The sequence below is a fragment of the Camelina sativa genome, chromosome 9, assembly GCF_000633955.1.
Source record: "Camelina sativa cultivar DH55 chromosome 9, Cs, whole genome shotgun sequence".
NCBI lineage: Eukaryota > Viridiplantae > Streptophyta > Magnoliopsida > Brassicales > Brassicaceae > Camelina > Camelina sativa.
This window is the reverse complement of record NC_025693.1, coordinates 465,582-489,741: the sequence shown is the minus strand read 5'-3', so window position 1 is coordinate 489,741 and position 24,160 is coordinate 465,582. Positions and strand designations below refer to the sequence as shown.

At 33.9% G+C, this 24,160-nt stretch overlaps 3 protein-coding genes across 5 annotated transcripts in view; all 3 read left to right on the top strand.

Moving 5' to 3' along the window:
* Positions 1–1,365, top strand: part of LOC104714868 (ATP-dependent DNA helicase homolog RECG, chloroplastic) — a 12,111-nt gene extending 10,746 nt beyond the window's left edge. Inside the window, exons 18-19 of the mRNA XM_010432340.2 lie at positions 3–367; positions 463–1,365. Of these exons, the coding sequence (XP_010430642.1) occupies positions 3–367; positions 463–555 (458 nt within the window). The 3' untranslated portion in view covers positions 556–1,365. The remainder of the gene's footprint in view (positions 1–2; positions 368–462) is intronic.
* LOC104710071 (homeobox-leucine zipper protein ATHB-17) lies at positions 4,117–8,844 on the top strand. Of its 3 annotated transcripts, none has more exons than XM_010426609.2 (4): positions 4,117–4,467; positions 4,806–4,999; positions 5,134–5,213; positions 8,469–8,844. In XM_010426609.2, the coding sequence occupies exons 1-4, from the start codon at positions 4,389–4,391 to the stop codon at positions 8,719–8,721; spliced, it is 606 nt and encodes a 201-aa protein (XP_010424911.1). In that variant the 5' UTR covers positions 4,117–4,388; the 3' UTR covers positions 8,722–8,844. The 3 variants fall into 3 exon arrangements, with proteins under 3 accessions (XP_010424911.1, XP_010424910.1, XP_010424912.1); XM_010426608.2 differs by lacking the exon at positions 8,469–8,844 and adding an exon at positions 6,761–7,136 and having other exon boundaries at positions 4,150–4,467; XM_010426610.2 differs by lacking the exon at positions 8,469–8,844 and adding an exon at positions 6,761–7,136 and having other exon boundaries at positions 4,162–4,467; positions 4,812–4,999.
* Positions 12,975–16,995, top strand: LOC104710070 (auxin efflux carrier component 4). Its single transcript, XM_010426607.2, has 6 exons — positions 12,975–14,318; positions 14,394–14,664; positions 14,839–14,924; positions 15,333–15,490; positions 15,590–15,666; positions 16,553–16,995. The coding sequence occupies exons 1-6, from the start codon at positions 13,151–13,153 to the stop codon at positions 16,617–16,619; spliced, it is 1,827 nt and encodes a 608-aa protein (XP_010424909.1). The 5' UTR covers positions 12,975–13,150; the 3' UTR covers positions 16,620–16,995.

Sequence of the window (24,160 nt, the reverse complement as noted above, 5' to 3'; positions counted from 1 at the left end):
AGAAACACAGATACTTCTCTCCACCCAGGTGATAGAGATAGGTGTTGATGTTCCAGACGCATCAATGATGGTTGTCATGAATGCTGAGAGATTTGGAATCGCTCAGTTACACCAACTCAGAGGACGTGTTGGGCGTGGAACCAGAAAATCGAAATGCTTATTAGTTGGGTCAACCCCCAATAGCCTTAAACGGTTGAATATGTTGGGGAAATCGTCAGATGGGTTTTACTTGGCAAATATAGACCTTCTTCTACGTGGACCTGGTGATTTGCTTGGGAAGAAACAATCTGGGCACTTACCAGAGTTCCCGCTCGCTAGACTAGAAATAGACGGCAATATGTTGCAGGAAGCCCACATCGCCGCTTTGGTAAAACATTGATTCCCCAATTGCATTACAGTGAAATGATATACTTCAAATGTCACTAATATTCATATTTTTCCTTTTATACTCTGTTTTCACAGAACGTTCTAGGAGATTCTCATGACCTGGAGAAATTTCCAGCGCTAAAAGCTGAGCTTAGCATGAGACAGCCACTTTGTCTTCTGGGCGACTAAAAAGGTTGCACAAGCTACAGTGTACATACATAGTACATACTTGGTATGTCCTTTTGGTTATTTTGGTACTATGACATGTTGTAGTAGACTAGTAGTAGTAGTGGTAATATAGTCTTTGGGTGTCAATTTCAGATTAAGCATAACGAGCATAGATCAAACATGTTTTGGTGTCATATAAGCTTTATATTTTGTGTCCAACAAGAGACCCATTCATGTGAAAAAAAAAAAAGAAGAATACTTGACTTGGAGTTTGATGCCTCTGAATAGGACGTCAACTAATGGGATCTGTAAAAGTGAAAAATAAGTGGTGGCTTTATGCTTGCTATGTTTTTATTTGAAGAGTTTTGTGGAGTGTGAAGTAATATAGAAAGTGGTAATAGGAATGAGAAATGGTGTGAGTGACACACAGGAGTCTTTTGGGGGTTAGCAACCAACCAATGAGGGAGATTCACGGGGAGAGGAGAGACAAAGAGACAAGTGGTGACCCACAAAATGTTTCCTACCCAATCATCAAACGATAGGACCCACTAACCTCCTTGTCTCCTCCTTTGTCCTTCACTTCCCATATTGAAACTTGAAGTGTTGGCAACTTGTTTCACATCTTATTGACACTGCTTGTGCCTAAATCATTCTGCGTCTTCTTTGTCTGCATCTTTTAACACTTGCAAACTTTTTCATCACTCCGTTGTACTAGCTTTTACTAAATCTAAACTGTATGTATCGAGTCTATTAGGGATTTAACATGTTTCGGCAATAGATCATCATCGGTTGAGATAGAAGTATAGAACCATACAAAATAATATTCACATATTTCTTGGTGTCTGTTTGTATGGATATTATTGTAGGTATAATTGGTGCCGGTCGGCAAATATTTTGATGATGACTAATGGTATTTTTGATATAGTATATGATAAAACTAGCATGGGAGGTGGTGGTGGGTTGAAAAAGACAATCATGATAAGACAATTCTCATGTTTAATTTGAACACTACAAAGACCAAAAGTTCTCACACATAACTATGCCGGCTTTTTAAATCCTTGTTTTGATAACAATAGTTTTTGTTTAACAATCCCTTATCTCTCTTCTCTCTTATGTACTTTGCATTAATTAATGTGTTTGGGTTAATAAATTGAAACCTTATGAGTAGCAAAAGTAGACGAAACAGGCACAAGGGTTTGGATCCAAAGAGTAGAAGAAAAATGATTAAGAGACAAGACAGAAACCTTTTTTTTGTTTTTATTGACTTTAGAAGATAGTGATGTCGGAAGATAAATCTATGTACGTCCCTAGACGAATGATTTGCTCATCGGAAGCTACAAAAAGCTGTTTGTACAAATTGGGGATCCTCTTTTCGTTTTCTATAATATCTTATCGTATGCGCTCTCCTTCTATGACAGTAATAATTGAAGCTTTAAAATCCACACCAGTTGAATACTTTCAAGTTTCAACGGTTGAAACTTGAAAGAGAGTGGTCACTGTGGTACTGCTGGTACACTTACATTAACCATAATTTTGGAAGAACATTTAATTAGATGTATAGTTTTTACTATTTTTACAAAATTACAGAGTTATATTCCAATAAAAGAACTAGACAATGATTGTAGTTGTGTGCGATCGACCGCACAAAGTATATGGTGGTGACTACACAGATCTGGTCTGATATAACAACTTTCTTTAATATTTTATTTTCTTTTTTAGACGTAATGAAGTAATGAACGCAAATCGTCATCATCATCATGCACCAACAAATTTAATCAGTCTTACCCTAAACAAAAACCATAATTGGTACCAATTTATTTTGGAAATATACACATACACTAAGGGCGTATTAGATAACCCTACATTTATAATAGTGATAAATGACCTTGACCTTTAAACTACTCCATTCTTACCATTTTTGACCAACATAATTTCACAAAATTAAAGTGCGTTCAAATATTTTCATCAATCAATTTTGCCAAAAATTTATTTTAGAATTGCTTTGGTTTGAATTCTCAAATATCGGTCGTCTTCTATTTTACACCGCATGAAGAAAATAATACATATAATTGGGCGTATATTATTGGGTCTCATCTCATGCACTAATTAATTACGTTTGAAAACATAAGTTTATTCTGCTGTAATTAATTGGGTCAATATCATTGAACAATAGTCGTACTATACTAGTATTAGTATAACATAGAGTATTATTTTCATGCGTTTCGCGAGCTAGGAGGAGAATATATTGAACTCATGGTGTTTCTCAAAGCAGAACAGAGAAAATGATTACTAATTTTCTTTTCTCAATTTTTTTACTAATTTCTTTTTATAGGATATGAAATAAGTATGAAAGAGCAAATACGATATATGATTGTCATAATCACCAAATTCGGATATACTAATCTAATCGTGGACAACCAAATAATTAAGCAGTCAGTTAAATAAAGGAACGTGTGTGATCTCTAATCCAGTACTGCTTAATTATTATATGCAAATTAAAAATATATATATATGACTCATGCAAATGACCAAGAATGCACCACAAAAGGTATAGACCGGTCAAGTATGTTAATCTCATAATTCCTATTTTTAAAAAAACGAAGAATACACGTAGCATTGTTAACTTAATTTCATATACTTCTCTTGTCATCAGATTTATAATGTTTGAATTGTTGGATCTAACAAGAAAACATAGTTATAACACGAAGATTGACTTAAAAACCGTATATAGATGGATACGTTACATGCATGTTTTCCGAGGTTAACTAGCCGATGAACATTATACGTATCTTATGTTGTCTCTTACTAAATGCTTAGTCTCTAAACCGTACAAAAATTCAACAAACCCTAAATTAATGTATAGTAATTATGATTATTGAATATGCGTTTCTATCTCAATAATTTTTTCACCAGTTATATTCTAGTCTCCCATATAGTCCCATTTACAACAAACATCATCATCTAACGAGAGATAAATAAATAAAATGCGAAAAAAAAACGTAAAATAAATAAATAAAAAGTAACGAGAGATGAGCATAATGGAAATGTGGGAGGCGTATAGAATAAGAAGAGTTCATCTGAGGAGGGTCTCAATCATTTTCATAAGCTCAATACTTGGACCGACTCAGGTTTTTACGGAATAAAGAGAGAATCGATCATAAATTTTTTTTTTTTTTTTTGTGATCAAACTTTATCGATTAATTATTAAATGAAAGTGTAATTAAATGAAAATGTTGAACAAAAGAGAAAGAAAAAACATGCTGGTTAGTCTCCCACACCGAGTCAGTCAGCATTTATTTAATCACCCCAAAACCATTTTGATTCAATTGTTTGACACGTGTTATTCATCCTACAACTCTATTCATAATTTCTTTGACCAATAGATCTTTTAGTCAATACACCTCCCCTCTCTTCTACTATTCATTATTTATTCAATATGAGTAATATTTAGCTTTTAATTTTGTTTTCTTTATAAACTTCTCATAGGTTGATGAATGGATGGATACCCAAACGCATCTTATTACATTTGTTGTGTCTTTAAGGTCCTTTTTGTGATAAAACTACTATTTACGTACATAATGACAATGATATACGTACGCATATACAAATAGTACTATATGCCATATGGATCACGCATGCGTGCGTGTATGTATATACAAACAACATCACATGTAATATGTATATGTATATTTGTCTATGTGACTATGTGTATAAATATATAAAAGCATCGCCACGCTTCAAGTTTGTCTCTCTTTATATATTAAACTGAGTTTTCCTCTCTAACTTTACCTTTTTTTTCTTCCTCATCCTCTCTTGATCTCTCTCAAGAACCCTAATTAAAATTTAATCGATCAATGGAGATTTTACCGGAGAACTCTTCTAACTTGGATCTTACTATCTCCGTTCCTGGCTTCTCTTCCTCCCCTCCCTCCGGTAATTAAGCTTCTTACATACACACACATATAATTAAACACTATAATTATAATCTATTATTTTATTATATTGATCAAATGATATATATCTATGTAATTAGGCTTGTGTTTGGATTCTATGTTTCTTTTCGATGATGACCTGACTATATATTCTTTCGTTTGAATTACATGGAAACATCATGAGTTCTCTAAGCTCTTATATTGGCAAAAAAGAAAATTTTTTAAATATATATATAGAAGTAATGTTTATATCATCTTATTAATTTCTCTTTGGCCACAATATTTTCGTTTAATTTCTGTCGTTGTTGATATAGTAATTAATGGTATGAACACAATAAGTTTCAGATGAAGGAAGTGGCGGAGGGAGAGAACAGCTAAAGCTAGACATGAATCGATTGCCGTCGTCTGAAGACGGAGACGATGAAGAATTCAGTCACGATGGCTCTGCTCCTCCTCGAAAGAAACTCCGCCTAACCAGAGAACAGTCTCGTCTTCTTGAAGATAGCTTCAGACAGAATCATACCCTTAATCCCGTAACTAACTATTCACAATTTTACATATAATAATTACTTATGTTTTTTTTATAGCTTTGTTTTATTTTTATTTATAGTATAACTTTAGAACAAAAAGAATTGTAATGAATGTTTTTTTTTCTCGTAAAATGTAGAAACAAAAGGAAGCACTTGCTAAGCATTTGATGCTACGGCCAAGACAAATTGAAGTTTGGTTTCAAAACCGTAGAGCAAGGTACGTTTTTGTGTGTGGCCAACTTTTGTTTGTTTTTTTACATCATTGGTGAATAAATAAAATATCTGACTATATAATATATATGAGGTTAAATAATAAGCTGGTGGTTGATGATTAACGAGAGAGTTCACATAAGTGTTAAACGTTGACGGAATATAAAAATAAAGCAGAAAACAAAAAAATGAAATCTGAATCGGATTCGACCCACCCCGTTAACATATACTTATACAAGTCGTACCCTTAAATAATAAAAAGTTAACCTTGTCCTTTTCATAACATTATTATCTCAATTCCTCCATCAAATTTTTTTGGTTATTATATTGCTTTCCTTCTAGGTCCTTCTTAAATTCTCGAAGAGTCACCACTTGTAACATGGAATATATACAAGGAAAATGTCAATTCATTTGACCAAATCTTTTGAAGTCAAACAAGTTTACAGAAAGAAGCTAACAGCCACCCAATTAAACACACATATTAATCAAAAGTAATATACTAGTGTTGAAGTAGTTATATATATCAACATCACGTACATATGTGTTGTTGCATGGTTATTTTCACAAGTGACAACAGCATTTTGGAGCCGCCAATTGTGATATCCATTAACACGTTGTTTTTAAAAAAAAATGTGTGATGTAACTCGGAGCCAGTTTTGTTTTGAGAAAAACACTTTGGCTCCTGTACGTCAATACGTGTATTATATACATTAATAGTTTAATACATATACATATGTATTCACGTGTCGAGGTCTCACGAATGTTTCATACCATTAGTCGTTTTATTACAATATATTTTTTTTTTGGTAACGTATAGTTCTTTAATTAATTTCTGCATGGATCTGTTTGTTTCATGTGTATAACATATACTATTTGTTATACACATGAAACAATAATAGTATATGTTTTGATTGTGTATATACTATTATTGTGCATGGATCTGTTTGTTATATATGATTAGTCAATCTATAATTCGTTAGTCATTGTTACAAGACAAATTGATAAACTGGTTAAAAATTTTAAATATCTTTCTTTTGAACACAAAGAAAAATAATTTTATTTATTTAGATCCCACAATAATTGTGAACAGATGGGAAATGTGAATGGTGCAATAAATAAGAAGAGTTTCAACACTGGTCGTATTACTATTATGACGGTTTCCCAAAACATAGCTATAATCATAACCACAACCTTTTTACTAGTATAATAGAAGTACACTGTATTTTCTAGCCTCTTTTTTATTTTATCTTCAATTTCAGTTTATTTAATTTATAAATTCCGAGCAATTCAATCAATGTGTTTTCTTTTATTTTTCTGCCTCGTGTACTTACTTTCTCATCAATGCCCTTTGACTCATAATTCATTGGGCAGTTCATGCGTTTTCATTTTCCATGATTTTTATAAAATATAGTTGCATCGTCGACGAAGCATTTGATCTTTGTTTGGATGTCATCATATATTTACAAATCGTCTACGAGTTTAATTAATTATGTTAATATTCGCATAATAAATAACTAGTAACGTACTTTTTTTGGATTTGTTTGTTTTAATTAGGAGCAAATTAAAGCAAACCGAGATGGAATGCGAGTATCTTAAAAGGTGGTTTGGTTCACTAACGGAGCAAAACCACAGGCTCCATAGAGAAGTAGAAGAGCTTAGAGCCATGAAGGTAGGCCCACCCACAGTGAACTCCGCCTCCAGCCTCACTATGTGCCCTCGCTGCGAGCGAGTCACCACTCCAGCGAGCCCAGCTTCCATGGCGGTTCCGGCCAGGAAAAAGTTTCCGCCGCAAGAGCGTGACGATTGATATATGTATCTTAAATATTGGAGTATGGTTTAGGAGTCGACGAAAGTCACCCATTCAGCCCCAAAAATATTTGATGATCACATAATTTCGTGTATATAGTACTTAGAGATCTTGTGCTGCACATCAACTCTTTGTAAATATTATTATTTTTTTTTAAAAAATTAAAAATCCAATATCCTTAATTTGGAAATCGAAATAAGAAATAAAAACAAAAATCTATTTTAGTATTTTCAAACAGTTCATTACCACAAAATCCAATTGTTGAGATAGTGCTCTCAATTAAAAAAAAAAAACATTGAACTAATAATACGTAAACTCTATCTTCACTATTTCAGAAAGCAAAACGTAAACTGGAGAACAACATACGGCAATTTTATGAGTTTGATCACCAGTCACTGATTTCGAAGTACCGATAAGATTACAATTACGAAAGGAAATGAAGAACAACCAAAAAAATATACCATTCCAGGGGAAAAAAAGGGATGCTCCGGTTTTACACTCCCAACCACAAACCAGTCATCTAACCAAATCCAAGGTGAAGAAAGGATGATCCTTTCTCAATGGGATTTTAGTTTCTAATTTTTTGTAGCTGGGCTTCTGGCATTGGGCTTTTTCTTTTATTTAGCCCTGTAAAACTCTTTGGTCATGCTTTAATTTGAATGCCCTTTAACAAAAAAAAAAAAAGAAAGGATGATCCTACGCTAACTGTCTAACTCCAACGACTCGTATAACAAACCCGGCTGCATGCCTTCCGCTTGATTACTTAAGCCGCCCCTTTAGTCTCAACCTTAATTACATTTACCTCATCGATGAAATTGGCCCATAGCCCATTAGAAAGGCCCATAAAGTTTCGAGTCCATTTTATATCTGCAAAGTTTTGAGAAAAAAGAAAACCTAAATCCTTGGTCGGTCGGTGGGTCGATTTCTCTGCTCATCTGATGTTTTGATTGGAGGATTAAATACTATAACTGCGATTAATTTTCCCCATTTTTCATTAAACCAGTGTCAAATAGTTCTCCTGTCTTCCTCGAGACAAAATAAGTCTCCGCCGCAAAAACTAACTTGCAACGTACGGTACCAACAATGGAGTTCTAGGGAAAGAGTTTATATGTTCTATTTTACATCATTCTTAAACCATTTTGCTTATTTTTAATTCATAGCTGCATCTAGCTGATTTCGATTCTTAGATTATTTCAATTTTTAGCTGCGTTTAGCCGAAACGCTTATATTCCTCAAGTATTCAACATGCAAATGATGTAACCATTTTAAATTCCTCAACAATACTTTAACAAATTCCTCTAAAATCATGTTACCATTTAAAGCCTAAATGTTAAATTTTTAATATATTGAAAACAAACTGAGCACCGAGATTAGACATCTAGTAGTGAAAAAATTGAAACATTTATCTTTTTAGAATACAAATTATAGTGTTAGGACTTAGGAGTGGAGNATTAGGAGCAAATTAAAGCAAACCGAGATGGAATGCGAGTATCTTAAAAGGTGGTTTGGTTCACTAACGGAGCAAAACCACAGGCTCCATAGAGAAGTAGAAGAGCTTAGAGCCATGAAGGTAGGCCCACCCACAGTGAACTCCGCCTCCAGCCTCACTATGTGCCCTCGCTGCGAGCGAGTCACCACTCCAGCGAGCCCAGCTTCCATGGCGGTTCCGGCCAGGAAAAAGTTTCCGCCGCAAGAGCGTGACGATTGATATATGTATCTTAAATATTGGAGTATGGTTTAGGAGTCGACGAAAGTCACCCATTCAGCCCCAAAAATATTTGATGATCACATAATTTCGTGTATATAGTACTTAGAGATCTTGTGCTGCACATCAACTCTTTGTAAATATTATTATTTTTTTTTAAAAAATTAAAAATCCAATATCCTTAATTTGGAAATCGAAATAAGAAATAAAAACAAAAATCTATTTTAGTATTTTCAAACAGTTCATTACCACAAAATCCAATTGTTGAGATAGTGCTCTCAATTAAAAAAAAAAAACATTGAACTAATAATACGTAAACTCTATCTTCACTATTTCAGAAAGCAAAACGTAAACTGGAGAACAACATACGGCAATTTTATGAGTTTGATCACCAGTCACTGATTTCGAAGTACCGATAAGATTACAATTACGAAAGGAAATGAAGAACAACCAAAAAAATATACCATTCCAGGGGAAAAAAAGGGATGCTCCGGTTTTACACTCCCAACCACAAACCAGTCATCTAACCAAATCCAAGGTGAAGAAAGGATGATCCTTTCTCAATGGGATTTTAGTTTCTAATTTTTTGTAGCTGGGCTTCTGGCATTGGGCTTTTTCTTTTATTTAGCCCTGTAAAACTCTTTGGTCATGCTTTAATTTGAATGCCCTTTAACAAAAAAAAAAAAAGAAAGGATGATCCTACGCTAACTGTCTAACTCCAACGACTCGTATAACAAACCCGGCTGCATGCCTTCCGCTTGATTACTTAAGCCGCCCCTTTAGTCTCAACCTTAATTACATTTACCTCATCGATGAAATTGGCCCATAGCCCATTAGAAAGGCCCATAAAGTTTCGAGTCCATTTTATATCTGCAAAGTTTTGAGAAAAAAGAAAACCTAAATCCTTGGTCGGTCGGTGGGTCGATTTCTCTGCTCATCTGATGTTTTGATTGGAGGATTAAATACTATAACTGCGATTAATTTTCCCCATTTTTCATTAAACCAGTGTCAAATAGTTCTCCTGTCTTCCTCGAGACAAAATAAGTCTCCGCCGCAAAAACTAACTTGCAACGTACGGTACCAACAATGGAGTTCTAGGGAAAGAGTTTATATGTTCTATTTTACATCATTCTTAAACCATTTTGCTTATTTTTAATTCATAGCTGCATCTAGCTGATTTCGATTCTTAGATTATTTCAATTTTTAGCTGCGTTTAGCCGAAACGCTTATATTCCTCAAGTATTCAACATGCAAATGATGTAACCATTTTAAATTCCTCAACAATACTTTAACAAATTCCTCTAAAATCATGTTACCATTTAAAGCCTAAATGTTAAAATTTTAATATATTGAAAACAAACTGAGCACCGAGATTAGACATCTAGTAGTGAAAAAATTGAAACATTTATCTTTTTAGAATACAAATTATAGTGTTAGGACTTAGGAGTGGAGATATTAAAAAGTGACTCTCTTAGGCTTATGTGCCATTGCAAATTTCACATTTCCACGCCAGGCCCCATAAAGTACTAATGGATTTACCCAAAAATCTACGGTCATAGAAAAAGAAAAGGAAAAATTGGGAACTGAGTACAAAAACTTTGAGAGGCCTTGGGGTTTGGTAGCGACGGGGACGACCCGGCGCGAAGTAGAAAGGCATGTATAGGAAATGGACCACGTGCGTGTCACGTGCCATCATTATGGTAGCTTTATATCCAGACACCAGTCTTGATCAAGACCACGTTGACCCCTCTCGTTGGTTGGTTTGGTTGGTTAAACCCACCAGCGTGTGTTTTAGGGAATAAGGACGCTTTAGCTCTTTTGTGAAAAACAGAGCGCTAGCTGTGATCTTTTTCATGGGTCCAGAATACAGATCATCGTGTCTTACCATTAACACGAAAAATTTATTAATTAGTGAGATACTTATTATCTACAACGAACGAACATGCATGTGTTTAAATATTATAAGCATACGAAAAGAGCATTGATTTTGTAGGTACGCCAAACTCGATACTCTCTATCCAAGGGTCCATAATAATATTTATTTATAATATCGTAATCTTGATACTATAATTTAAATGTAATTGATTGGTAGTTTATTTGTAGTTTATGTAAAGAACCAAAAAAAAAGAACGATTTGATTATTGGTGATGTGACTCGTGCTCTCGTTTTCTCCGGTCTTCAGCATGTGATTTGGTGTGTGTTAGAAAATGTCTCGTTAACAAATATACTTCCTCTTTCCCGCAAATGCATGCTCTCACACTCTTAAAACAATTTGCAGCAATAGCATCCCATGATTATTGATTGGGTTGTATATATCAAGTAGTATTCGGTCAAACTATATCCGTCTAGCTAGAACAAAATATAAGGATATAAAATCGTATCTATGTGATTGGGTTGGAACATAATGGAGGTGTCTTATGCGGGCTGTTCGATATAATTTGATTTTGGACGGAAAGTGATATTATCAAGTGCTTAACCAGTAAGATCCTTTTGAGTTTGAATAAGATTATCTAAATACAGGTTCTGGTAGAGAGCTAACTATGACTGTTTCAAGGTCATTACCTACAACACATTAGTTATCATTAGCAGAAAAAATGTAAAATCACATTCTTAAGACTATTTTGGTTACCAAGCAATAATCACATTTATAAATATTGTGGAGAGAAATAAAAACTAAAATTTTTATTACCAATCATTGGATGCCATTTGTGGCCGTAGTTGCCAAGATCTGATCGAGTTTGTCCCTAGGTATGTAGAGACGTAGAGTTATAGAATCTAGATAAAATTGTACTCTCTCTCCCTGATAAATTGATGTTTAGAAAATATTTTTTGTCTCTAAAAAATTGATATTCTAAATAATTTTAATACTAAAAAGGTGTAAAAGTAGAAAAGTAGAAAAAATGTCAGAAAAATAAATCATCACATATGCATGAGATGACCAAAAATAAAAAATAAAAATCATAAAGAAAAAAACTAAATAATAAATTAATCATATACACCATCATCTTAATATGTGTGAAAAATTATAAACATCAAACTATTAGAAACAGAGGGAATATTAAGAATCATCCAAATATACCCTAATCGAGAAGAAATAATATGAGATCAACGGTTTGCCAAAAAAAAAATAATAATAATATGAGATCAACGATCACAATTGGCTAATTAGCAAGACTGGCCAGAAGCTGAGAGACTAGTCAGACGTGTCTTCGTGGGAGATAGTGAAGCTGATCATCATTCATCATAACAGTTTTTCACTAGTAAAAGCTAAGAAGGAAGCCTTAAATTCTTGCGGAAACTATATATAAAGCTCAAAATTACTACTTCTACTCAATTGTCTTGTGTAAGCAAAAGAAAATTATAATAGAGATCGCAAGTGAGATAGATACCTTTAAAAACGGAATAAATATTGTGTGCTTATAATTAAATTCAACGGTCCAGCAGCAGTGGTTTGGACCTAACACTAATGACATTTGTTCGTCTTATCATTTTGTTTCCCTGTACCACCAACGAAGACAAAACCTATTTAATCGTATTTGGGAATCAGACGATTATTACGTTCTACGAAGAAAAAAGGATTACAGAAACAGTAATCCGTATTATTTCTTAATAAAGTGGGATGAATCGGATCTGGTCTTCTATTAGCTAAATGCTTAATAAGAAAATATCAGCCTTTTTCTCTCTAATTGCCCAAAATTTTGGCTCTTTTTATCTGATAATGACGTATACTATATATAGTGGACCAATGATCTAGGGTTTCTTCCAATCCTTTGTAAAATTACGATTTTGCCCCTGCGGCCTATTGGGCCAAATCCAAAATTTCTGACCCAAATCTTCCTGAAATCTTCTACTTGGACTTCTATAAATGTTGGGGGCAAAGCCCATATCCAACGCTAACTTTGGTTGTCAAGTGAAAATAATAGTAGTGTATATATATTCTCCTTGGCAACTTTAAAAAGTGCAAAAAGACTTGACCACTTTTATTTTTTCTTAAGTAGCAAAAAAGAAAAAGCACACGAGGGACTATTCCAATGATAAATAAAACTGTCCACGTACCGCCAGAAACTCCCCCATATGCGATCTGCCACGTGTCCCCACTCAACAACACACTATGATATCATTATCATTTTAATCTCACATAAAGTAAATTAACTAATTATTATTCGCTTAATTAAAAAAACGTAATCGTGTGCAAACGAGTGATGATGATGATGATGACGGACACTGTCACTGCTTCAAAACCTCTTTCTATATATATGATGAGTCTGGTGATGAGGGAGGCCCCCCTCTCTCGTCTCCTAAATCCTTTCTAAAATTAGTATCATCTCTCTCTCCTAACGGTTTCTTTATTCTTCCCACTTTGCCCTTCTCCTCCCTTCTAATTCCCCCTCTCATGCCACTTCTCTTCTAAAGTAAATCCCACCGGAATAAAATGATTACGTGGCACGACTTGTACACCGTCCTGACCGCGGTGGTGCCGCTCTACGTGGCTATGATCCTTGCCTACGGATCCGTGCAGTGGTGGAAGATATTCTCCCCTGACCAGTGTTCCGGCATCAACCGCTTCGTCGCCATATTCGCCGTCCCGCTCCTCTCCTTCCACTTCATCTCCACCAACGATCCTTACGCCATGAACCTCCGCTTCATCGCCGCCGACACGCTTCAGAAGATCATCATGCTCTTCTTGCTTGCTCTTTGGTCCAATCTTACCAAGAACGGTAGCTTGGAGTGGATGATCACCATCTTCTCTCTCAGCACTCTCCCCAACACTCTCGTCATGGGCATCCCTTTGTTGATCGCCATGTACGGTACTTACGCCGGCTCTCTCATGGTCCAGGTCGTTGTTCTTCAGTGTATCATCTGGTACACTCTCCTCCTCTTCCTCTTCGAGTACCGTGGCGCTAAGCTTCTCATCATGGAGCAGTTCCCTGAGACTGCCGCCTCCATCGTCTCCTTTAAAGTCGAATCCGACGTCGTTTCCCTCGACGGTCATGATTTCCTCGAGACGGATGCGGAGATCGGAAACGACGGGAAGCTTCACGTCACGGTCAGGAAATCAAACGCCTCGAGGAGGTCGCTGATGATGACTCCACGGCCTTCCAATCTCACCGGAGCTGAGATCTACAGCCTCAGTTCGACTCCCAGAGGTTCTAATTTCAACAATTCCGATTTTTACTCGGTGATGGGGTTCCCCGGCGGGAGGCTTTCTAATTTCGGTCCGGCGGATCTGTACTCCGTTCAATCTTCTCGTGGTCCGACTCCGCGGCCTTCCAATTTCGAAGAGAACAACGCCGTCAGATATGGATTTTACCCTAACCCGGCGACGGCGGGTTCGTACCCGGCTCCGAACCCGGAGTTCTCATCCGGTACGACGGCTGTTTCAACTAAACAACCTAACAAAGTCCCGCAAGATAAGGATAATAACAGCAAAGCGAGCCATGACGCTAAAGAGCTTCACATGTTTGTTTGGAGTTCAAGCGCTTCCCCTGTTTCCGACGTGTTCGGTGGAGCCGGAGGTGCCACAGAGCAATCTGAACAAGGCGCCAAGGAGATCCGGATGGTTGTCCCTGATCAACCTCGAAAGAGTAATGCCGCCAGAGGTAGTAGGTTTCTTTTATTTTAGTACTATACATATCAAATTCATATTAATCCTAATTTTTGTGTGTTTTGGTCAGGTGGTGGTGATGATATTGGCTGTGACGATGGTGGAGAGGGTGAAAGAGAGATAGAGAAAGCTACGGCAGGGCTGAACAAAGTGGGGTCTAATTCCACGGCGGAGCTAGAAGCGGCCGGAGGAGATGGCGGCGGCGTCCGCATGGGAACACATATGCCGCCTACAAGTGTGGTGACGAGACTGATTTTGATAATGGTGTGGCGAAAACTCATCAGAAACCCGAACACATATTCAAGTCTTATCGGTCTCATCTGGGCTCTTGTTGCTTACCGGTCAGTCAGTTAGTCAGTCCAATCATTTTCTGACTTACCCATAATGGATATATATTATTATCATTATAAAATTGGAAATAACATAATCAATCATATAGTATTCATTCACATATATGCATGGAATAATTGTAATGGGAACAAACTAATAATGAGTATGGGTTATTGTGGAAGCAGGTGGCATGTGGCTATGCCCAAAATATTACAACAATCCATCTCCATACTCTCAGATGCTGGTCTTGGAATGGCTATGTTCAGCTTAGGTAAGTCAAAACTTCTCCATCTTTCTTTTTAAAGGACTAGACTTCTGTTGATGATGATCTAATCTTAAAGATTAATATAAAGCGTAATGCTGGGTCCAATTTGTTGTCAATCATATCTGTTAAAACTTCATTTAATGCAAAAGGTGGGTCTGGGTGTTTATTTAGTCGTAGTTGTCCAGCTTGTAATTGGTAAAAAAAAAAAGTCATATGGACTGTACAAAGCACTTACCCTTAAGAGAATACGGACCCTCTCTGACCTTGTGACCCAGACATGTTGGTAGGTCCGGTCCCCCCCACACTGGCTGTGTGTACTTATTTGGGTCTTACCAAGTAGCTGGCCTAACTCTTGCTGTCAATTTCTCAAAATCCCTTAATTAATTCATTGCTTATTTTTGGTCTATTCTTAAGGTTTATTCATGGCACTTCAACCCAAAATCATTGCTTGTGGGAACTCCGTCGCCACGTTTGCCATGGCAGTCAGATTCATAACCGGTCCGGCCATCATGGCTATTGCTGGGATTGCCATTGGGTTACACGGGGACCTTCTCCGTATAGCCATCGTTCAGGTATACATATTTATAGTGTTACATATGCATGATATATGTCTATAATATAGTCTTACATGATCATGATGATGATGTTGAGTGCATGAATTATATATATAGGCTGCGTTGCCTCAAGGAATAGTTCCGTTTGTGTTTGCAAAAGAGTACAATGTGCATCCAACGATTCTCAGTACTGCGTAAATTCCAAACTTATTTATATTACTGTTACAAAATCGTTATTTTTGATCAAGTAGTATATTAAGATATTAACACATGNACTTCTGTTGATGATGATCTAATCTTAAAGATTAATATAAAGCGTAATGCTGGGTCCAATTTGTTGTCAATCATATCTGTTAAAACTTCATTTAATGCAAAAGGTGGGTCTGGGTGTTTATTTAGTCGTAGTTGTCCAGCTTGTAATTGGTAAAAAAAAAAAGTCATATGGACTGTACAAAGCACTTACCCTTAAGAGAATACGGACCCTCTCTGACCTTGTGACCCAGACATGTTGGTAGGTCCGGTCCCCCCCCCACTGGCTGTGTGTACTTATTTGGGTCTTACCAAGTAGCTGGCCTAACTCTTGCTGTCAATTTCTCAAAATCCCTTAATTAATTCATTGCTTATTTTTGGTCTATTCTTAAGGTTTATTCATGGCACTTCAACCCAAAATCATTGCTTGTGGGAACTCCGTCGCCACGTTTGCCATGGCAGTCAGATTCATAACCGGTCCGGCCATCATGGCTATTGCTGGGATTGCCATTGGGTTACACGGGGACCTTCTCCGTATAGCCATCGTTCAGGTATACATATTTATAGTGTTACATATGCATGATATATGTCTATAATATAGTCTTACATGATCATGATGATGATGTTGAGTGCATGAATTATATATATAGGCTGCGTTGCCTCAAGGAATAGTTCCGTTTGTGTTTGCAAAAGAGTACAATGTGCATCCAACGATTCTCAGTACTGCGTAAATTCCAAACTTATTTATATTACTGTTACAAAATCGTTATTTTTGATCAAGTAGTATATTAAGATATTAACACATGTATATGTTGGTGAAAATGGATGCAGGGTAATATTTGGAATGTTAATAGCCTTACCCATAACTCTGGTCTACTATATTCTTCTTGGCCTCTGAATTGGTCCCTTCAGTTTCAACTGGCTTTTGAGAGCGCCTCGGAGATTGGGTTCTTTATTCCTCCTCGGTAACCAGGAAATAAACAAATCCTTTCTTTTCGTGGGAAAGAGTGGAAGGTGGGTGAAGAAGAAGATATGCCTTTGGTTTTTGGTTCCAATATTTGTGGAACACAACAAAAGTACTTAGGATTTAGTGAACAAGATTTGAATGGATTAAGGATCTTGTCTCCGTTAGACGCCAAAACAAAAACAAAAAAACTCTTCCATCTATCTTTTTCTTCTTCTTCTGTTTATGTTAATTTATGTGTAGATCCTAGCTAAGCATATATGTAACACATTATTACACACCCGTATGTGTATATGCACCTTTTTCTTAACTGAATCTTATAATCCAGTGGTTTGTACTAGAATAATCACCGTGTAGTTTACTTTGATAAGAAATCGATGATGCGCGAGAGTGTGAGTTTGTAAATAAACGATACAAAAACAGTACTACTAGAACTAGCTTTTGAATTTTGTTTGGGTTGGAGTACAGGACATACAATATATTTGCACGGCCTACGATGCATGTTTACAGTTCCGTTGTTTAAAGCATCCTAATTCCTAAGATGTTCACTCGTGAATTATCACTATTAATTCGGCCGGTTCATAAAGCGAATTTGTAGAGACACTACAAGAAAATAATTTTATTAAGACGAAATATTTAGTCACAATACAAAGTATTTAGTCACAATATAAACATTGTTACGAATTTGTGACGATTTTTGAATGGTTGCAATACAATGGTCACAAATTTTTATTTGTAACAAAAACGTCACAAGAGTTGCAAGGAATATATTAGTAACCATTTTGTCATCAAAAACTACGACACCAAAAAGTAACAAAACTGTCTTAATTACAGACTAACAAAACGTCTTTAAATCGTCACAATTCGTGTTTAAAATAACGTTTTAATTATGTATCTTATTGTTACGAAACTATAGTCTCAAATGGTCACAAATGATAATTAGAAATTTGTCGCAAAATTTTAACAAATACTCAAAAATCATGATATTTTGTGACTATCATAATGTCCAATTTTATCATTAGAAGTTATTTTCAAATGGTGTTATTAATAAAAATTCATTGCATATGATAAAAATTATAACTAAAAAATCAATCTCAAAACAATATTATTTTTTAAATTTATTATCATACAAATTTTTTATAATCATAAACATTAAATATACATTATAAGCTATCTTTATTCTTACAAAAAAAAAAATCACAAATTCGTCCAGATGAACATATTCGATGATAACTTCCATGTTATAACTCCTATGGAAACGATTTCAGGCATTCTGGAAAGTTAAGACTCAGATCTTTCCAACAGTTGGTAGATCAGCTTCTGGTTCAATTTGTAGCAGTGGGAAACGATTTCACAAGATGACTGATGTTAATTCGCGAATCTGCGCAGAATAGGTTTGAGAAAACATGTATAACTTTTAATCTACAAAAGGGGTTACAAAATCCTTTGGGGAAAACTTACATCTATGGGTTGGAAAATTGCTCACCAAAATTCGTCCATAAAAGAGTCCGTTTACCCCTTATTTTCCACCATCTCCTAGAGCATGTAAGATCTGTCCTTAATCTCAATTGTGGCTCCTTGTTCTGTTTCTCTCAAATGGTNCTCTCAAATGGTTCACTCTCTCTCTCTCTAGGTTACGGAGGCACGAAATTATAAAGAATAAAACCCTAATCATCTCTTAAATAAGTCTTGTTAAATTAGGGTTAGAGACTTGGCTTAATGGGCTTTGTATAAATGATATAACAATTTATACTATTTTATGACTAATGTTTACTCATTTTTATGTCACAAACTGTGACTTGCATATCTTTTATAAGTTCATAACTAATTTGCAACAACATATTGGTCACAATGTAGTCATAATAGTGACAATTAATATTATCGTAGCATATTCGTACTAATTGTGACAAACTTTTGTTACTGAGTTTTTTCGTCATAATATAGTGACAAAAATACTATGAATTTGTTACAAATAAACTTAGTCATAATATCGTATTTAAAGTGTCACAAATTTGTGACGGAAATTTTTTATCTCAAAAATACGTCTCAATAAACTTATTTTCTTGTAGTGAGAGAAAGTCTTCGGAGTTCGGATTATCAACCATAGTCTTTATGCCAAAGTAGTGTGAATCTCATCTTATTTAATAAGAACCTAGATTACTCGGATCAACGCAAACATTTTAGTGTTGAGATTTTCGTATTAGGGTTCGTCATTAATAGAGTTAATATATTTACATACTTAATATATCAGTACTATTTTGGTAAAAGGCATCAAATTACTACATTTATNTCACAAGATGACTGATGTTAATTCGCGGATCTGCGCAGAATAGGTTTGAAAAAACATGTATAACTTTTAATCTACAAAAGGGGTTACAAAATCCTTTGGGGAAAACTTACATCTATGGGTTGGGAAATTGCTCACCAAAATTCGTCCATAAAAGAGTCCGTTTACCCCTTATTTTCCACCATCTCCTAGAGCATGTAAGATCTGTCCTTAATCTCAATTGTGGCTCCTTGTTCTGTTTCTCTCAAATGGTTCTCTCTCTCTCTCTAGGTTATGGAGGCACGAAATTATAAAGAATAAAACCCTAATCATCTCTTAAATAAGTCTTGTTAAATTAGGGTTAGAGACTTGGCTTAATGGGCTTTGTATAAATGATATAACAATTTATACTATTTTATGACTAATGTTTACTCATTTTTATGTCACAAACTGTGACTTGCATATCTTTTATAAGTTCATAACTAATTTGCAACAACATATTGGTCACAATGTAGTCATAATAGTGACAATTAATATTATCGTAGCATATTCGTACTAATTGTGACAAACTTTTGTTACTGAGTTTTTTCGTCATAATATAGTGACAAAAATACTATGAATTTGTTACAAATAAACTTAGTCATAATATCGTATTTAAAGTGTCACAAATTTGTGACGGAAATTTTTTATCTCAAAAATACGTCTCAATAAACTTATTTTCTTGTAGTGAGAGAAAGTCTTCGGAGTTCGGATTATCAACCATAGTCTTTATGCCAAAGTAGTGTGAATCTCATCTTATTTAATAAGAACCTAGATTACTCGGATCAACGCAAACATTTTAGTGTTGAGATTTTCGTATTAGGGTTCGTCATTAATAGAGTTAATATATTTACATACTTAATATATCAGTACTATTTTGGTAAAAGGCATCAAATTACTACATTTATAAAACAGAGCAAATCTTTGCCCAAAAAAAGAAAACAAAGCAAATATTCCGAAACTAATAGAGAGTGAATATGAAAGAAATTCAATGAATGCAAATCTAAGAAGACGATCGACCAACATGGCAGGCTTCCCCCGAAAGCGACGAGGCATTTTTACTCAACGACAAAAGTTAACCTTTTCTAAATATCTTTTTTTGCAAGTTTATATACACATATGCCCCCGATATTTTCAAATTCTTATATTATTAGTATATACTCCCTCTTTTTCACAAAGAGTGTCATTTTGGGAGTTTTTCTTTGTTTCACAAAGACTGTCATTTTGTATTTCCAATGTGATTTTTAACATCAAATTTTCTAATTTACCCTTACCCCAAAGCTTTTCTTATTGAATTTCAATTATAAACTACTCATTAAATAGGGGCATATATGTATAATTCAATTTTTTCTTAATTTGTGTGTAGTTGGTCAAAATGACACTCTTTGTGAAACAGAGGGAGTATGTATCAACATATGTCCTCCTAACTTTTTGTCCAAAAAAAAAAAAATGTCCTCCTAATTTCAGAGTAGTTCTTTACTTCTTTTGTCTCAAGAAAATTTTCGACAATTATATTATCATTAAAAATATCTAACTCTATTGTGATGGTATCTAATTATATGTGATTGTGATAAAAAAATATATACAAACAATAATTTTGTGACGTAACTTTCCAGCAACACTCAGATTTACACATACGGTTTTGCATGTAATGTATGATATCTTTATGATTCACATACTATTCCGACAACACATAAGATCACATCCAATAGTTTTACATGCAATATTACGGACTCTTGGTAAAATTTACACCATTAATCTATAAAAAAGCTCTATTTTTGAAAAGTCGAATCTCTCAAATCTAGTAAAAAGGTAAAATTTTAAATCTTTGACCAAGTTATTTAATTTACTTAGATTTTAAACAGGATTGTAAGAAAGATATAATTCAAAATTTTAGGTAAAAAGAAGTAACAAAAAAACCTCCCACATGTAAATCCATACAAAAAAATTCGAGCATCAAAGAATGATAACAAACATGGACCACACTTTTACTCGCATTTCAATTATATCATACTTAACTAAGCTAATATACTTTTCCCTGGAACTAATCAATAGTCAAAATGTTGAGTAGTTTATCGGTTTTATCATGAAAAGAGATTTTACATCCGCTCAAAAAATAACTTCGATTACGTATCCACTTTGAGAGTAGCAGAGATTTTTTTTGTCTCGTTATCTTTTTCTAATTTAATTATAACTAGATTTTAACTCGCGTTACACCGTTGAATTATTTTTTTATTAAAATCATTAAATTTTAAATTGTAATTGTTAGTTAATTTTTTACGTTTTATTTGAAGTTTAAGATTGTATTATTGTATTTTGATTGTTAATTCTACGATTTAATCTGCAGTTTATATACAACACAATAATTTAAATTTGCTATAAATTAATTTCACCAATCCAAAATAAAAATATTCGGAGGATGAGCCAGAATTCATTACAAAACTTATTAATATCCGTTTATATTATTAAGTTGTACCCGTTTGTTTATAATAATCATGTATATAGAGGTGTCAAACAGGTCGGTCCACATTTCTTTTTTCATGGACCGCAGCGGGTCAACCTGCTAAGACCGTGGTCGTTAAAGTTATGCCCAAACATGTCCTCAACCTAAATTTTATATTTGTAGTTTTTGGGACAACCTGCCAGCCGCAGACATACCATGCTAAAATCCGTAATCCCGATAGACTTAATTGTAATGATCATCTTTTAACGGTACACCACAGACCTATATTTTCTATATAAACTATATCTTTAGAAATTTATTACTTTTTAGTATAATATACTGATGGCCGTAGCGATGGATTATTTACATTTTAAATTTATAAGAATATCGATCAAAACCCGTCCTATAATAATTTAAATTTATTAAAGTTTATTAAATAATATATTTAAAACATTTATAAAAATTAAACTATACAGAAATCTGGCTGTTTAGAAATTTAAAATTTTTTTGTTTTATGTATTTTTTAGGGATTTTATTTGGTAATGTTACTTTTCTACAAATCTTGTTATAGATTAAATATTTTATATTTAGTAGAGAAACTCTTTAGATTTTCTATATATTAAAGACGGAAAATCTGGAAATTTTTTTTTAAAAATTAAAAAATTTGAAGTAATTGAATATGATTGATTGAAATGAATATAGAGTTTTCTATATCGGAAAAGCGAAAATTTTGTTTAGTTTTGCAGAAAATTAGATTTAGAGGTGGAGATAATTTAGGAAAATTATATTGGATTGATAGGAGAATATTTAATTAACATATCTTATTTGCATATTTCGATTTTTTGTTTTATTTTTTTTAAAATATATTTTTATGGTAATGGCATTGGTTGTAAATACTTTTGAACTCCAAGCCTTCTTCTCAAAAATGCTGTGAAATTAATAATATAGATTATAATATTCTATTTATTTGATTATAAATTTGACAGGTGGCATAGGGTAACAAAAATTTACTTTTACATTTATTAAAATAACATTAAAAGTAGCAGAATACTTAAAATTCCTAAAAAAAAAAATAACGGTAAAAAGTATATAGTAAAACCATTTATGTCACTGTTAAATATTTCAGTAGTTTTTTTTACTATGATCATCAAAGTGTATACTAATCAGTCCTTCTCCATACATGAATGTTTTCACTCGAAGTTATTGGTTAGAACTAGTCTCATCGACAAATCTAAAATTTCTCAAGCTCTAGTCAATAGAACGAACCTACTTTCACAAAAAAACTTCATCCATCTAAAAGAAAATACAACTTTATTAAGTATTGGACCATCTATAACAATTATCTCAATTTTACTAAGTTATTCAGTAATTCTCTTTAGCAATCACCTTGTTTTGGCAGATCTCATAATCTCAATATTGATACTTCTATATTAATTGGCATCGTAAGTATTGCCGCAAATCACAATGTGGACCTCATGAAATCCAGTAAATAAATATGGTCTGAAAAGATTGTATTCAAGTGGTCGTTTGGCTGTAATAATATGTACTTTTGCTTGTTTTGGACCAATACTTCTGTTATATATTGCGCTCAAGTTTCTTTTCAGTCTAATCGAATATTCTTACTTCTCTCTCTCTGCTAGATCTGATTTTCTCAATTACTGCAGCATAATGTATTCTAAATTCATGAAGCAAAAAAAAAATTAAGTCGTGCAAATACAAAGACTAACAGCCATATATATCAGATTAAACGATTTTACATACTGATACGGCCATTGGACATAAAATTTTGGAAAAAGATACAGGCTGTAAAATAATTGAATATAATTTTATAAAGTTTGAAGCGCATTAATATTTTTATTAAATGCTACTATATGATTTATCGTTAGCGGATTATTGGTCCTTTCATCGTTATAACTTATATGTTTATCGGTTTTGGATTTCCAAGTTTTCATATCTCAATTTTCATTTTTGAGGTTTACGAGTAGAGATACCTAATTCAGCTATTCTTTTTTTTTTCATAACACAAAAAAGTTTTGAACTGGGACTACGATGGGTTGTATTGTATACTTTGTTGTACATAGTATATCTCTAATAGTAATATGAGTTTTGTGAAACGAAATTATGATTTGAATAAAATGAATTGAAAAAAAATGCAAACAAAGTGAAAAGCACCATCTATAAAAAATATAAATCGAATAAACAATAAAAATAAATTAATGGGGATAGAGTGAGAGGGAAAGGTGATGGGCAATGTATGAGGAACCACGAACACTGGTCTAAATCGTAGGGTCGTTCTCCTTACATTTAGATGCAACGGTCCAAATAACAGAACATGCATAAGATTTACATCTCAACGTATCTATCATATCCAATTTAATGTCTTATGGATAACAAATCCATGCGTGTGCATACAAACAACAAAACACCAAGTACTAAAGCCTTATATGTCTGGTGTGGTGGTGGCCAATTGGCTATATATATCGTATACTACATAGAAGTTTTTTTTTTTTTGTTTTGATTATTCTAGTGCACATATATAAAAGAATACCAAATTGATTTTCACGTAGCAACAGTTCAATAGTTATAAGTGATGAATACTGAAAAACCTTGATTTATCTTAAACCACGATTATAAGAGTTATACATGTATCGTGTTCACTTGCAAACAGTGGCCATCCATGTTTTGCGCTTGTTTTTTTTTTTTTTTTTTTTTTTTTTTTTTTTTTTT